This window comes from Notolepis coatsorum (assembly GCF_963971535.1).
Source record: "Notolepis coatsorum genome assembly, chromosome: 18".
NCBI classification, from domain to species: domain Eukaryota; kingdom Metazoa; phylum Chordata; class Actinopteri; order Aulopiformes; family Paralepididae; genus Notolepis; species Notolepis coatsorum.
In genome coordinates, this window is record NC_140182.1 from 94796663 (window position 1) to 94814647 (window position 17985).

Consider the following 17985-nt stretch of genomic DNA (forward strand, 5'->3'; position numbering starts at 1 on the left):
TTTCAGTCATGGTCGTGTGTATTTTGAAAAATAATGATGTGAGGTGGAAGATTGTATCACTTCTTCAAATTCCTCCAATGTTGGAGTCAAATACAGTAGCCACATACAGTAGTATAGTTAACGTGTGAATAGCACACACAGGATATAAAAAGGCAAACTGAATTGCTCATGTCTGCTTATGTTTTGATGGAATGTCTACCTAGAGACGACTGGTCCACATTATTTCCCAGTTTCTTGCCAATCAGGGCAGCCAGGCTATCTGGCTCCCATGTCCTTTAAGCAGGTTCAGGCTGTGCTGTGGAGATGCTTTCCCTCTTCCAACACGCAGCCCTCTTTTAGCTCTTCCTTTCTAACTAACAATTGTGAGGGTGAGGGCTGGCGCCACCTGGTGGGAGTGTGCTCAGGACTGCGTAAAGATGGGAGCGCGCACACACACACACACACACACACACACACACACACACACACACACACACACACACACACACATAAAAAGTTGCAGTATTGCATGTGCGCATGGGGGGTGGATGGAGGTTAAGTGGGAGCTTGAAATCACTTCAGTGGGATTTTGGGGGGCGGAATATGACTCACTCCAGTAGCCATATTATATTACAGTGAGGCTAGTCATTGTTTTCTTTGCTGGAGAAACACATACTGTAGGCAAGGTGTTTCACCCGGGGGCCCGGGGCGGCTCAGTGTCAACACGTGCTCAACACCCGGACAGGGACGGACACATTGGGCTATTGGGAGGAATCAAACCTGTGACCTTCCAGTTAAGGGACCTGTCCCTAATCACCGGGTACCAACACAATACAATTGCATTGCACTAGTAAGTAACCAGACCATCTTCAGACATATGGGCTGTGGGCATTGATTTGACATCTAATCAGATGTGTGTGTGTGTGTGTGTGTGTGTGTGTGTGTGTGTGTGTGTGTGTGTGTGTGTGTGTGTGTGTGTGTGTGTGTGTGTGTGTGTGTGTGTGTGTGTGTGTGTGACGTGTGCGTGCGTGACGTGTGCGTGCGTGCATGTGTGTGTGTGTGTGTGACGTGTGCGTGCGTGACTGTGTGCGTGCGTGCATGTGTGTGTGTGTGTGTGTGCGTGTGTACCAGTATGGTCCTGTTGCGCACCTGTAGATGTTCGGTCGAGCAGCACGGCCGTGTCCGCGGTAGCTGTGATAAGTGCACCACCTTAGTCTTCAGTTGAGACCTCTCTGTCTCGTTCACCCACACGTCAGGCAATCTGCAGGGCAACACACACGCGCGCGCACACACACAGACACACACACACACAGACACACACACACACACACATGTGCTCAGGGTATGGGCTCTCACGAGAGAGAGGGAGAGAAAAGGAGGGATGGAGGAGGAGGGAGAGAGAGAGAGAGAGAGAGATGGACAAAGAGCCTCATTGAGTCCAGAGCACATGTTAACACCTTCCTCTGAACATTGAGTACATTTCCATAAGTAACATGGCCTTGACCACAGCTCAGGGACCTGACACACACACACACACACACACACACACACACACACACACGCACACACACACACACACACACACACACACACACACACACACACACACACACACACACACACACATGTGTGCGCACACACACAACCCAGAGGACAAAGTGTACTGTCCTCTGATGTAGACAATTATCAAGGTAACCTCTGTGCCGCATGACCAGTTGATGCTGGAGTGGACAGCCCAGATAAAAGGGAATTAAACTAGGTTACAGTGGTGTGTGTGTGTGTGTGTGTGTGTGTGTGTGTGTGTGTGTGTGTGTGTGTACGCCTGTGTCTATGTTCTAACATTCACACATGGGCGCGGGGGGTGAAACTACCACATGACACGTCTCAAATAAAAACAACTTCACAGTCTTTCACCTCTTTGAAGGGTGCTAAAAACGAGAGATGGAGAGAGAAAGAGAAGAGAGAGAGAATGAGAGAGGGAGGATACACACACACACACACACACACACACACACCACACACACACACACACACACACACACACACACACACACACACACACACACGAGGCATAGTGTACTGGCACTGCACCCTGCTGTACCTGCAGAGTGATCCCAGAGTGCGAGCGCTGGTGTGGGAGGTACAGTACAGAGCAGAAGCCAAGAGACAAAGAGCTTAGCGAGTCAACTGCACCCCCCGCCCCCTCCCCCCCCGACACCTCCCCACCTCCTGCATTCCCCCCGTCACCATGTGCGTCATCGCAGGAGCCCCCAGAATACACACACATGCGCGCACACACACACACGCAGCAGGCGGCAGCCAGCCAGCCAAATCACTCACTCACACGCCTAGTCAGCCCATTCACTGGGACTGTGCACAGGTAGCGCTTCACACGCTGTACATTCAGCACTGTGTGCACGCAGACATGAAGAACAAAAGAGAGAGAGAGAGAGAGAGAGGAGAGAGCGGAGAGACGGAAAGACAGAGGGAAAGAGAGAGAGAGAGGAAAAACGATTGAGAGAGGTAGAAAAGGAGAGGTAGCTGAGAAAGTTAATGAATAGCAATTTATTCATTACCACAGATGTGAATCAGGGCCATTGCTGGGTATTTGCGTGTGTGTGCACGAGTGCGTGCGTGTGCACAAATACAGGCGATGTGGTGCAAAAAAGTGTTTGGGGGTTAACACATCCCACGCCGGAAACGGCTTACGACGTGTTTCAAGTTCATGCGAATTCTGCCATTCCACGGCGTACGACGTTATTGAGATCCCACTGCCTGTGGAGCTTTTTCCTATTGTTAGGTTTTAGTGAGTTTTTCCTTACCTTCGCGTGGGGTATGTCTGGGAGTGCTTGCATTCTTTCATTTATTTGCATTCATCTAAAATGTTTGGACCTTATGGTGTTCTTGTTCTGTTCTAGACTTATTGTTATGTTTCTTCTTGACTTGTTTAAAGAAGACCTGTACGGCCCATGGGGACATTAACGTGTGTTGTCGGGCCCTATAAATAAATTTGATTTGATTTGATATTTAATTTTTTCGCCATGTTATTCATAATTCCCTCACGGAGCCTGGTCTGATGCAGTGGGAGCATGCACAACTCTGCAACGCTTCAATACTGCCGCCTGGTGATGAACGGCGAGTTGCAACCGGAAGTGGATCTCTTGTGATCCCGGTGCATCTGACAAATGCGTCGGCACTCGCATATTGTTGCGTGACTGTAGACACACGTCCGTGTGTAGCGATCGCTGCCATAACGCAATAATTGATACGATTTGGGCGTTTATTATGATGATACAAACCGGAAATGGATTTAGGAGATCGCTGTCAAATAAGTGGGATCTTTCTCCTCCAGTCTCATCGGCGAACGGTAAGAGGACGCTGACGTTACTTTCAGCCTGTTTGTTTATTATTATCAATGCAAACCGCTCTGATCAATATATCACCCATACTACATAAAGCATTTACTGACGATCACGGAATTATAAACGACCCCCCCCCCCCCCCCCCATCCGCGCATGATAAGTCATAACGTTTAGGATCATGTACAGTTGAAATTTTTAATATAGCGTGGATCGGCAACAAACGGCAGTTGATAATCTATATATGCGTTTATGCCTATATCTCACGTTCTAGGAATTACTGCAGAAAACGATAAAAACATATTTATATTCTAGACGGTATCTTCGTATGAATGTATGAATGAAAAAGTATAACGTTCCCACATCCTGAACAATAGATAATCGATGTTGAATGGGCCATAGTAATGTCAATTTAGCATACAATTTAAAAAGTTATAGCCCTGCAAAGAAGGTGAACATCTCCATAGACTTAAAGTGGTGGGAGAGAGTGGTATAAGATGCTCAATTGCGTGGTCGGGTGGTGTAGCGGAGATTGCGCTCGTCACCAATGCAAGAGGCTGCGGTCTCGACTCCCGGAGTCAGCATTGCCTGCGGCTTGGGCCGATCGTCATACTAACTCGTTTGGCTGAGTTAGCAGGAGGAAATCGTGGGTGGGAATCTGGCGTTGTGGACGCCTACAGGTCAGGTCTGGGCACATGCTCAGCGAAAGGCAGGAAGTGGTGAAGGCAGCGTGACCTCCCACGCGTTACGCTTCACCAATGAGAGTCCTTGCTGCCAGGTGAAAAGAGAGCCACTGGCTGTCTCCGCATGTGTCGGAGGAAGCGTGCGGATACTTCAGGGTTCCATTGTACCGACTAGTAGGGGGAACATGCGCACAACAACCAGGTAGGGGAGGGGGGGGAATTGGCATAACGACTAAATTGGGACGGGGAGAAAAGCATAGAAAATCAGGCGGAGAAAAAGATAAAAAAAATGTAATAAATAAAAATTTAAATTTAGCGCTTTAAGATTTGCTCCACAACTATAAAACACATTACAAATCAAATATATTATTATTGTTGTTATTATTAACCCTTAGAGACCTGCAGGGTCTTTCAGCAGCTCCGTTTTAGAGCTAGAGTGAAGATACTGGTATCATAGGAAACTAAGGAATCCATTGGTACCAACCCATGTCATGTTTGTCAGGAAGGGGGCTAAATCACGCTCCAAAGTTAGGCAACATTTTGGTGTGGGGAAAAACTGACATGGCCATTTTCAGAGAGGTCTCTTGACCTCTCACCTCAAATGTGTTATTTTCGCCATATTCTAGTAATATATTTGACTATATCTCTGCATACTATGGTCTGGGAATTGCATAAATTGGATATGGTTGGAAAGCTGAGGCTCATGTGGATCCAGTGAGCCCAATTGATTTCATGTGTGATGATGTTATTCCCCACAGTAGCCATTTCAATGTAGTGAGACCATGTTTTTATTTTATTAAAAAAGAAAAGAAAATTACTTGACCTTACATGTATAAAATTACCTATTGTGACCTCTTGGATAATCACAGCCTCATGAAACTTTACAACAAACTGCAGTTTGCATACCAGGCAAACATCGGAGTGCAGGACGCCATCATCGACATGCTGCACAGAGCCTATACGCACAGTGAGCATCATGTTCTTTGATTTCTCCAGCACCTTTAACACTATCCAGCCTCTGCGGCTAGTGGGGAAGCTCACGGCGATGCGTCTGGACCACAGCCGGGTGGCCTGGATCACTGACTACCTCACCAATGAACAGACCACAGCACGTCCGACAGCAGGGCAGCCAGCCATGTGTTCTGGTGAGCAACACACTGGATGACAACGTGGACGAGTACAGAGCCCTGGTGGAGAGCTTTGTAGGGTGGTGTGACAGCAACCACCTCCAACTCAACACCAGCAAGACCAAGGAGCTGGTGGTCTTTCAACGTGTGTAGCTGGCTACTGCAGATGTTTCACCAGTCTGTGGTAGTCAGTGTCCTCTACTTTGCCGTTGGGGGGGGGGTAACATCAACTCAAGAGACACTAACAAACTGAACAAGCTGGTGAGGAGGGCCAGCTCCATAGTGGAAGTCGAACTGGTCAAACTAGAGGTGGTGGCCGAGAGGAGGACGAGGAAGAAGCTGGCTGCTATACTGGAAAACCCCTCCCACCCCAGCTAGCCAATATGAGGAGCACCAGCCATAGACTTATCCCCCCATGACACACAACAAACCGCCTTGGCCAATCTTTCGTGCCAGTAGCCATCAGGCACCACAACCGTGGGCACGGACTGGAGAGCTAACGGCTGGTGAACTTGAGAACTGTTAGGACTATCTGACTCTTAATAATAAACATTGCACGGATTCTGGCGCAGTGTGTTACGACAGTTTGGACCATGTATAGTATACCATCATCACTATTACCACTGTCCGATTGATCCTGCCACTCACTACTGTTCACTACTACTACTGTTATCACTATTACTTGACCCATGCTGCTATGACACTTGCATTTCCCCAAGGGGTTAAAGGAACACGCCAACTTTTTGGGAAATTAGCTTATTTGCCATCTATCCTGGAGTTAGACAAGCAGATACATACCCCTTTCTTCTCTGTGCATGCATTAGGCTTAGGGAACAGCCACACCGTTAGCCTAGCTTAGCGTCATTCACTGGAAGTAGGTGTGCCAGTGTAGCCTAGTTCCCAACAGTCACGAAATACAATACAAATACAACTGTAAAACTTTCCTGTAAACATGTTGTGACCTGTGTATTTACCACGTGGAGAAATAAAATGGACATTTCTGTTTTCTAAGCAGATATATACTCTGAAATCTTTTTTGCCGAACCACTGCTGCCTGGGCGCTGTGATTTCATCACCTCAAAAGCCCAGTTTTTTTTTTAAATACACAGGTCACAACATGGTTACAGGAAAGTTTTTCAGTTATATTTGGAGTGTATTGGGGCTGACTGTTGGGAACTAGGCTACACTGGCACACCTACTTCCAGTGAATGACGCTAAGCTAGGCTAACAGTGCAGCTGTTCCCTAAGGCCCTTGTTACACACACTGTTTTTGTGCTAGTTTTTATACGTTTTTGAATACGTTTGCTGTCCCTTTTACACAGAAATGCGTTTTTTGGCGGATACGTTGTGGCCCTACTGAAAACGCTAAATTGTGTTTTCCGTTTTGGAGTAGCGCCAAAACTCGCCGACAACAGACGTGTAATCTGCACGAAGCCGTTGTTGCGAAAACGCCCATGCGCAGTAGATACCATCTGCGTGCCCCTTCCGGTGACAACAGAGTTTGTGTGTGTTTGGGACAGAGCTGTCCCATAGCTGCAGCTACCATGTGTTGTCAAGTTATTGTTATAAGGACCCCAGTCCAAGCTACAACAGTCTGCATTCCCTTAACAATTGTTTGTATTGAGCCGTATTGTATTGTACCCATTATGCAATATGTTAAATAAAGTTTACATCCATTCATTCTGCTAGCATTACCGATTGCACGAGCACTGCCACTGGCTAACATGAGCTAGCGTTAGCTATCAGACCCTGTTAGCTCAAAGCTCCTCTTTCAATCTTAACAAGCATTAAACAAAATGGCCCAGTCATCTATTCACCTTTGTTTAATACACACGGTGTTGTCTCTAAAGTTATCTAGCTACTGACAGCTCCCGATATCATCAGTTTGGTGCTGGCTAACTAGCGTGAGCTAACGTTAGCTTCTAGCCACAATGCTATACTGTTATAATGGCATATCCCATTCACGTTAGCATGCAGCTAACAATGTAGCTAACAATGTCACCGATCTTTTTTGAGACTAAACTATCCGCTCTTGGTTGTCACTTGTGTTTATGTTAGTTTTGTTTCATCAACAAAATGAGAGGCAGAACACACAGTGAATGTATCCGTTTTGTTTATTGCACTTTTATTACACTTTGCTGAAAAAGAAGTGCTGCATTGGGTAAATAGGCAAAAGATGGCGGCGCCCGCTTGTTGACATTTTCTTTGCAGGAAGTGTATTGGCACATTAAAGTTCTGATTGGTTGAAAATTGCCTTCATGTTCGCCACCTACTGCCACCTACTGCTTTGGCAGTGTACTACATCACTGTGCTCAGGTGACAAAACGAAAGTGTGACCCACCACCCATACGTTGCGGCGAAACTCACCAGAAAATGAAACGAAAGTCTAACCGCAGCCTAAGCCTAATGCATGCAGAGAAGAAACGGGTATGTATCTGCTTGTCTAACTCCAGGGTAGATGGCAAATAAGCGAATTTCCCAAAAAGTTGGCGTGTTCCTTTAAAGGAACACTTGACTTGAACCACAAACTAGAGACATAGTGCATTCTGTGAATGTATGGCTTTCCCAGGTATGTTGACAATAAGGGGGGGGGTTTCTGAGCAATTTTCAGAACAGAAGTGCCCACCATCCAATTGCCGGAAAACACTTCGATTTCTCCAAATGTCAAACGTTTGATACCAAATCACAGTATGATTCGGTCACAAGTTTCTTAAGGTCTTGGGTGTCTTAATGTGGTATTTTGGAGGGATTTACATTTCTTACCGTGTTTATCAATTGTCAAGTGGTCAAAAATGTTACATTACGTTACATTTTGCACCAAATCTGTGTAACAAATGGTTTCTGCAACACATTATGAGACATAATTGAGCCTGGGAGTGGGCCATGATAATGCTCTAAGCCTTTATACACTCAAAAGTTTGAAAGGGCTCCTATCCAAAACACAATGTTTATTACAAATGTATGACTTGAAAAACTTGACACACAGTGGTGAGCTGCATCTCGAATCCCAGCTTTCAGATGATGTATACCATTTCTATGTGGCATCTACTGTTGACCTGTAATCTCCCCCTAAAATTGTGTCTAAGGGGGATCTCTAGGGGTTAAACGGAGAACAAGAAAAAAGTGGCAAGAGTCCATAGCCAACCCCCCCCCCAGTTGAAGAGAGATGGACTGGCCCCTCTGATACTGACTAACTACTCCTCAGCTGAAAGCTCTCCAACTGAACTCTACACTTCCTCGTATGTCTTTAAAAAGGAAGAAATGTATGTATTGTTATGCATTGTGTTCTTTAACTACATCTATCCCCTTTAATGGTAGAGGACTTGGCTGAGACAAAGAGAGAGAGAGAGAGAGAGAGAGAGAGAGAGAGAGAGAGAGAGAGAGAGAGAGAGAGAGAGAGAGAGAGAGAGAGAGAGAGGCAGGAGGACGAAAAACAGTCCCCTTCAAAAGCAAGACTTTTGGTTTGGGTTATTCTTTGAGTTACTGTCATGTACAGAGGAGCTGGATCTGCTGAGCGTTAAATGTATAGTAAACACGTGTTCTCTCTGTGTGTGTCTCACTCCAGTCTCGCTGTAAACATGTCAGAGTTTGAGTGTGTTGTTGTGCTGCTGATGTCTCTGTGTGTGTCTATGTGTGTGTGTGTGTCACTGTAAACATGTCAGAGTGAGTGTGTTGTTGTGCTGCTGATGAGTTATTAAACTCTGATGGATGAGAGTCACACGGCAGAGCTGCACTGGGGGGGGCCTGCATGTTACACAGATGTGTCAAACACACACGCTACCTCTCCACCCAGAACCACAGGCTTAAGGCACCTCGTCTTTTCAAAAGACTAACCAGCATAGCGCCACATAAAAAAAAACAGCCTGCACATCCTTCCTGTCTGAAAACCAGACACCAACCAGTCAGTCAGCCAGCCAGTCAATCAGTCAGCCAGTCGGTCAGTCAGCTAGTCAGTCACACCAAGCAAAATAAAGACTAACTGTTATTTGGCTGGCGTCTTTATGAGGCAGAAATGTATATTGTGAGTGAGGCCTCCTCGGGGACAGCTTCTGGGGTTGCTTGCCAGAGCGGAGCCCATTCCCCTCCCAATATGTCTGTCTCTCCAGCCTTGTAGCTCCCAGTGGTGGAGCAATAAGCAGCGTGCCGGTTAAACAGCAGCATACTGTGTGGGGCTGGAAGGTATACTGAATGTTAACCATCACGGATCCATGCAGAGAGGTATGATTTTTACTGTACAGTCAACGATATGTAGAAATTGTAAACGGATACAGGTATTTTTTTAAGATGATCAAAATTGTTCCTTACTGCAGAATAACAAATATTTTGAAGGGGAAAAAAACGAATTAAAATAAAAAAAAAAATTGAATGAAACAGCAGCATGACAATTAAATATATATACATATTTTTTAATGTCACTGTAATTTGTACTGGAAAAAACAAATACAGTAAAATATCATTATGCTGTAAAAAAAATATGAGAAATACTGTGATATCATATTTTGCCCATATCTCCCAGCTGTGATAATGTGCATAGTTACATACGGGTACTGTAGGAGCCTAAGGAGAAATGCATCCATATGCCCTCATATAGTATATTGGTGTACATGTATAGTAAAGCTCTTGTAATTTTCCTTATGTTGCATCATCTCCCTCGTGGAGGGAGTGGGTGAAGTCTCGTTAGTTAAAAGGAAAAATCCACCCTAAAACAGAATTTACACTGTGCTTCTAATCTTCTACGATCTGTGATCTTCTATCTTCTACGATCTGTGATCTTCTAATGATCTTGGGACAGTCGATACCTATAAACATAGACACTAAGTGTCTCCCTACGCTGGAGATCAAGAGCCTCGAGACTTGGTGACGACATCAAGTGATGGGTGTTTTGGAGTTGCTTCATTGACAATGAACTAATGGCCGACTTTGTGGGCTCACATCATTTGTATTTTGAGCCATTACATCCAAATGAATTTGTCTAAATGTAGACCTGAATCAGAAATAACTTAAAGGATAACTCCACTTTTTTTTTAAATTAGCTTATTTAACATCTTCCCTGGAGTTAGACAAGAAGATGCATACCTTTTTTGTCTCTGTGCGTGCATTTTAGCTTTGGGAATAGACGCTCCGTTAGCATAGCTTAGCTTCATCACTGGAAGTGGGGGAGGACAGTAGCCTTACAGTGCCTTACAGTGTATTGCAAGGTCTGACATTGACCAAACTTGATATGCATGACCTTGGTGGGCTCTAGGTCAACTCCTGAAAAGGGGGTCAATGTCAGACCTTGCAATCAAAAGTTAGGGGCGCACTGAAATTATGGCAAGGGTTATTAGCCCCCTAACTTTTGATTGCAAAGTCTGACATTGACCCCCTTTTCAGGAGTTGACCTAGAGCCCACCAAGGTCATGCATATCAAGTTTGGTCAATGTCAGACCTTGCAATACACTGTAAGGCACTGTAAGGCTACTGTCCTCCCCCACTTCCAGTGATGAAGCTAAGCTATGCTAACGGAGCGTCTATTCCCAAAGCTAAAATGCACGCACAGAGACAAAAAAGGTATGCATCTTCTTGTCTAACTCCAGGGAAGATGTTAAATAAGCTAATTTAAAAAAAAAGTGGAGTTATCCTTTAAGTACCCATATCCCAGTAAAGCCACTATGGCTACTGTCCTAGGAGTTGTTCCACTATTCACCCTCTATGGAGCAGCTCCAGGGTTAGTCTCTTGATGACATCACCGCTCTAGTCTTTTCTCTCTGGTGTCCGGCTTCAGGAGAGAGACGTGTTCCTATTCACACATTGAAACCTAGCTGTACAGTATTAAAACAAACACCACATGTGAATGACATTTTAGGGTGGATTTCACCTTTGAGGAAATCCGTGGTGTAATTAGACTGTATGGCTGATCAATGCTTTACTGTAGCGCTGGTGACAGGAAATGACTTGGCGCACGGCAGACACTGCATGGTTTCTTCTGTATTGCAAACGGTGAGATTAGATCCAGTGGGTTTGAAACCTTGAACTGTCTGAGACTGGGCTGGTATTATGCTGTTTATTATTAGAAGTAAAGAGTGTGTATGGGGGACTCATCTGTCCAGCCATGCAGTCTAGACCAGACTAAAGGTTTTCACGGGTCTACCCGAACCCTAGGACCCGTACGGGTTAGGGTGCATGTTTTATTATGGTCAATCAATCAATCAATCAATCAATCAATCAGATTTATTTATATAGCACATTTCACATGACGCGTGTCAACCAAAGTGCTGTACAGAGGGTAGGTACACATAGATACATAAAGACAAGAATCACACTCCGTTTTATGGGAGGGCACACAGGCAAACACATAGGAAAACAGGGCATGAGTCAGTGAACGGGAAAGGCTAGTAGGTAGAAGTGGGTTTTGAGCCTCGATTTGAAGACATCTATCGAGGGGGCGAGCCTAATGGAGGTGGGGATGCTGTTCCACAGTTCAGGGGCTGCGATAGCAAAGGCACGGCCCCCCCTGAGCTTGAGGTTAGACCTCCGGACTGTCAGGAGCCTCTGATCGGCTGACCTGAGGGACCTGGTGTTGGAATAGGGGGATAGGAGGTCTGAGATGTAGGAGGGGGGGCGACCATTAAGGGCTTTAAAAACAAATAGGAGAACCTTAAAATCTATCCTGTAGCGTACTGGGAGCCAATGAAGGGAGGCAAGGACAGGGGTGATGTGGTCTCTCTTGCGGGTTCCGGTCAACAGTCTGGCAGCAGCGTTTTGTACCAGTTGTAAGCGGGACAGGGAAGACTGGTTAATGCCTATATAGAGGGAGTTGCAGTAGTCTAATCTAGATGAAATGAAGGCGTGGATGAATCTCTGAAGGTCAATTGGGTCACGTTCTATTACTGCAAGTCCCGGGCGGGTTTATCATTATGTGTGATACCCGAGTGGAACGGAGAAGACCCCGTAAGTCAGAGTTTGTTGAGTTATCCTGCTCCTATTGTAGTGCATATTTTGCCACAAGATGGCACTGAACGATCGTATATATAATTGTAGGACGTATGAGACTCTGCTCAGGAGGTGAAGGGTCAGAGGGCAGAGGTCGGTCTACAATACAGCAGCACAGATCATAGCATAACAGTCGTGGCAACAATCAATCGTTAACATACTAACGTTATCGTTATGCTACATGCAACAACATCTTGAATGTTTTGGAATGATTATGTCACCCGTGACAGCAAGTGGACGTAAGCCCGACATAATGAGTAGTTTAACCATGCTGTTTCAATCAGCAACAAGAAAAACAAAAAAAATTGGATTTATTTTTTATTACCAACTTTCTTTGCAAGGATTGGACGGATTATATGTGTCACGGTCAAAAGTTCTGTTTTTACAACTTGTAACAGCAAGCAACTGTAAAACCGGTGTGGAGACCGGGTTTGGGTCTGGCATTTACTGGGCCTGCGTGGATCCGGGTCTCAGATTTGAATAATAGACCGGCCCAGTTCCGGGAAGTACATTTCGGGGTATTTTTGGGTTTGGGCACAACATTTTGGACCCATGAAGACCTGTACAGCAATGGTCTTCTGGAGGTCTCTCTCTCAAACAGCAGTGGTCTGCCAGTGGGATATTTTTCAGAATGGCCCTGTTAATCAGTTATTCATTAATCCAATGGCGTTAATGAGTGTCAGTCAGAATGGGAATGAGTTGCTCCAGCATTAATGAACACGACTGCCCATAATCACACTGTGGACAACAGAGGCAAACACACACACACACATACACACACCCCCACACAGTGAGTATTAAGGGTCATAACACATGATGGAACTATGTGGCTCTGGTTAAATGACCACTAGATTGCCTCTTAGATAAAAAGCCAGCAAACTGAGTCAATATTAAACATTAACTTGGCCATCCATTACAAGCGCATTGTCTCTCTCTCTCTCTATCTCTCTCTCTCTCTCTCTCACACACACACACAATAGACATTTGTTAATGTTCCAAAACACACACATTTGGAATTGGAACACAGAATCACTAATCAGATGCACGTGTGTGGACACACACACACACAGTACCAAATACAAGCTATAATCCCCCTGAGCTGTCGGAGGATAATACTTCTCTCTCTCTCTTTTTAAATTTGTATTAATGACCAGTGCCAGAACAATCATCTACAGCCTGGCAAAAGTATGAGTCAGTAACGTCACTCATTAATATTATTATACATTTTTCATTTCACATATAGTTAACATACAGGTAAATAATTTAACATAAGTCATCATCCTCCTCATCATCATCTGCCATATAAGTTGTACCGAGGTCATACCACAATAACAACAACAGTAATAAACACAATAAAATAACAGTCAATTCGTTATTTTTCTTCTTCTATATATCTTTCTTTTATAGCATTTTTGTTCCAACTGACCATACAGTGGCCATTTTGCACTTATGTCATGCTCAGGGTGGGATTCTGAGTGTCAATCCATGTCTTTGTCTCTGCTGTGTGACCCCTGTAATTAAGTGTTCCTGTAAATCCTATATTTTGTATAATTCTGTCTGTTATGTACGCACGCACCTATTGTGGAAAATAATTTCCCCCTGAGGACAAATAAACAATCTATTTATTTATTCCTTTCCAGGGTGGAAGGGAATCCAATCCTGAGCACAACATAAGAGAAAAATGGCTGCCGTGTGAATATGGCCAATTTCCAATCTAGTCCGTTACGCGGTTACATAACTTAAAGATGAATCATGAATTAAACGTGTCAAGATTCCCATCCCTAGTTTGTATATCACTTTAACTCTCCATCTCTTTAACTTCTAATGTATTCTCTTCCACCGGCTCTGTCTCCGTCCCCCCCCCTTTCACTCCTCACTACTCTCCGCCTGACCTCTTTCTCTCATCCATTCCTCCTCTCTCTCTCTCCCCGTCTCTCATTGTGTCTCTCCATCCATCTCCATCTCTCACTCCGTGATGGGGATAATCCAAAAGGAGTTTTTCCCTCGTCTGTGCACTGTGTCTCTCTCTCTCTCTTTCTGCACACGGCTGAGCTCCCACACGTGGGCCAAGGGAGAGACTACAGCCCGTGGAGGAGAGGGGGGAGAAAGGAGAGAGACAGAGAGAGAGGGGGGGGGGGGGGGGGGGGTGAAGTGCCAGAGAGGTTTGAGTGTGTGTGTGAGCGTGGATGGGTGGCGGTGTGCTCATCGGAAGCTGTCAGTTGCGGTCTCCTTTATCTTGCATCATCCCGGCTCTCTTGTCCTCCGCTCTCCGGATCTACCATCCCTTTATCTCATCCCCTTCTTTGACTATTTTTTTTCTCTCTCTCTTCTCTCCTGCCCCAATTTCCCTCTCCTCCTCCTCCTCCTCCTCCTCCTCCTCCTCTCTCTTCTCCCTCTCTGATCATCTTTAGAAGGGGTGCGGGCGGTGGAAGTGTGGTGTGTGTGTGTGTGTGTGTGTGTGTGTGGTGGGAGCTTTTCCTCCAGGGCCATAACCCTGCTGAGGAAGGATCCTTGTGTCTTTAGAAGCTCTCTGTGTGAAGAGGCCCGTCTCATTAGCACAGAGACCCAGCCCTGCACGTCCAACTGGACTGGGCTTTACTGATGCTCGGTCCGCCTCCACTGGGCCGATTCTGGTTGTACTTTTGGTTAGCGAGGACTGGGCTGAGCTAATCAAGTCTGAGCGGGGACGGACTTCAAGATGGCGGCTGTGCAGTAAGCAGCTCGCACTATATGCTCCCGGTGCTAAAAGGCTAAGCTATCTAATAAACTGTTTTAAGTTCTAATTCCTCCCAGGAATAGCAAAGGGGAAAACATTTACAAGACTACTCTATCGAGAAAATAAGATGATAAACTCTGAGACAGGAGGAGAAGGGGATAAGAAGTCGGAAATAAACAGATGCTCCAATCAACAGAGACAAAGCTCCATCCCAGAGACTCTGGGCATAGGGATGGATAGCAAGAAGCTAACAACAACGAGCATCAAGAAACAACAGCTAGCAAGTAAAGTTAAGCCAAGCAGAGAGGTACACGCAGGGGAAGACGTAACGGGTGCTAAGGCTAATAATAACGGAGGGGGAATGGCTATGACAATGGAGGCCATGCGCTCAGTCTTGGCAGAAGAGGGAGAAAAGAGAGACAAACAGATAATTGAGACGTTTACACAGTTGGAAGAAGAGATAGCGAGACAAACCGAAACTTTATTGACGAGCTGGGAAAAGAAGATAGGTGAAGTGGTCGATAACAAGATGGAGAAATGGGAAGCTACTGTGGCTAACCTAGAGACGAGGATGGGAGAGCAAGAGAGAAGACATGGAGAGAGAAGCCTCGTTGAATAGCAGAGCCACGGACCAAGACCATTGGGAGAAGGAATGCCAAGAGCTCTGAGCTGACAATAAAGAGATGGAGGAACACATGGAGAATATGATTAACTATGCTAAACGGAAAAATCTGAGGGTGATTGGCATACCACAAGAACAGGACCCAAAGGGGCCAAGAGGGACGTTGACAAAGTACTATTCAAACTTTTTCGGAGAGATAGCGGGAGCGGGAGAGGGAGTCTTCGCTAAAAATCCCAAATTGGAGGCAGTGTTCAGAGGTGCTCCTGCCAAAAATAAAAATGGCGAAAACGGGACCGGAAAAAGACAGCTTAGTGATATTCTCCAACCTACAAGACAAAGAAACAATACTGGACATTGCCAAGTCAAGTCAAGAGTTTTATTTGTCACGGCATACAAGTATACAGTGAAATACGGGGGGTCTTGCCCGCAACGATTGTGCATAATACAATAATACAATAGTAAGAATCCAATAGGATGCAAATGACATTTGTGCAATAATACAAGTAATCAAAGTAGGGCATATCGGTATATGTACATGAGTTTTTACAAGAGCATGGTAAGACATGCTAGGTCCTGTGATAGTGCAATACACTGTTAGCTACGGATGAGGCACTGGGTCTTTATGTACACTGCTATACAATGCTATATTATACAATCTCAAGTTATACTATTTTTTAAAGTGACCTTTCATTTTGTAAAGTGACCATAAGTGTGAGCGTGTGCAGCATGAGTGTGTGTGTTCATGTTAAAGTGGCTGCTAGTGTGTGAGCGTGTACATTGTGTGTGTTGTGTGTGTGCTCATGTGTGTGGAGAGTTCAGTGTTCAAGGCTCTGATGGCCTGGGGGAAGAAGCTGAGCCGAAGTCTCTCTGTCCTAGTTGCTGGTGTTCGCAGGCGTTTGCCTGACCGCAGCAGCTTGAACAGGCTGTTGTTGGGGTGGTAAGGGTCTTTCATTATTCTGCAGGCTCTGGATTTGCACCTCTTGTTATATAGGACCTGCAGGGGTGGTAGTGCAATACCCGTAGTACGCTCGGCTGAGCGTACCACTCTCTGTAGGGCCTTCTTGTCCTGTGCCGTGCTGTTTCCATACCAGGCAGTGATGTTTCCAGTCAGGATGCTCTCTACAGCTCCGGAGTAGAAGGACTGGAGTATCTTCCCCGATACTCTGAACTTCCTTAACTGTCTCAGGTGGTAGAGGCGCTGCTTCGCCTTTTTTACGACTGAGTCTATGTGTGTTGTCCATGTCAGATCCTCTGAGATGTGGACCCCCAGGTACTTGAAGCTGCTCACACCCTGTCCACGGTAGCCCCGTTTATCCTCAGTGGTGTGTGTGTCCCCTGCTGTTTTCTCCTAAAATCCACGATCAGCTCCTTGGTTTTACAAATGTTCAGGAGCAGGCTGTTGTCCTGGCACCAGCGTTCCAGTACCTCAACCTTCAAACCGCAAACTTCACTATGGAGTTGGAGCTGAACTTGGCCACACAGTCATGTGTGTATAGTGAATACAGCAGGACACAGCCCTGGGGGGACCCGATACTCAGGGTGATGGTGTTGGAGAATTGACCCCCCACCCTGACCGCCTGGGGCCTTTCACTCAGAAAGTCCAGTATCCAGGCGCTCAGAGCGGAGCTCAGACCCAGCTCGATCAGCTTGTCCACCAGTCTGGTGGGGACTATGGTGTTGAACGCTGAGCTGTAGTCAATGAACAACAGTCTCACATAGCTCCCCTTCTGGCGGTCTAGGTGAGAGAGGGCGCTGTGCAGTACTTGGGAGACCGCATCATCAGTGGACCGGTTTGGCCTGTATGCAAATTGCATAGGGTCCATATCACTGGGGAGGGAGGCACAAATGTGATCCTTAACCAGCCTCTCAAAACATTTCATGGCCACAGAGGTGAGTGCCACCGGTCTGTAGTCATTGAGACCTGTTGGGGAGGATTTCTTTGGTACCGGGATTATAGTGGACACCTTGAAGCAGGCAGGTACCACGGATTCAGCCAGAGATAGATTAAATATGGTGGTGAACACAGGGGCTAGCTGGTTAGCACAGGACTTAAGTATACGTCCTGTTATCCCATCTGGATAACAAAACGAGTGCTGACCCACGGAAAATTCCAGGTGAGAATATACCAAGACCTCGCCCCATCCCTGGTCAAAAAGCGGGAGGAATACAGAGAGGTGAGAGCATATTGTTATTGGGGGAAAGGACAAACAGGCTTTATCCGAGGAGCCATCCTAAAGGTGAAGGAAGCAAGACAGGCCTGTGGTATGACGGTTGTAACAGACCAAACGCACCAGAAACAGACCCAACGCACCCCCTGTGCAAGGAGCAGAAGGAGATCGACAAGAGGGACCACACTCGGACAATGAGGAGATGGAGTAGTGGTAGGGACGGTTCAGAGGAACCCCGTCACTGCTGAGAAGATCCAGGTGACCCAGAACTATATAGATTTTTTTTTAAAGATACATATATATATGCAGAGACACTATGGAGAGGTATATGACCCAACATATGCATAAGGAGAATTGGA

At 45.9% G+C, this 17985-nt stretch overlaps 1 protein-coding gene across 1 annotated transcript in view; it reads right to left on the reverse strand.

The window, feature by feature from the left end:
* LOC311245451 (zinc finger protein aebp2-like) overlaps positions 1 to 17985 on the reverse strand; it is a gene marked incomplete at its 3' end in the record, with an annotated part of 89374 nt that overhangs the window by 2986 nt on the left and 68403 nt on the right. The window contains 3 exon segments of the mRNA XM_084335293.1: positions 1129 to 1144; positions 1147 to 1164; positions 1167 to 1240. Coding sequence (XP_084191419.1) covers positions 1129 to 1144; positions 1147 to 1164; positions 1167 to 1240 — 108 coding nt within the window.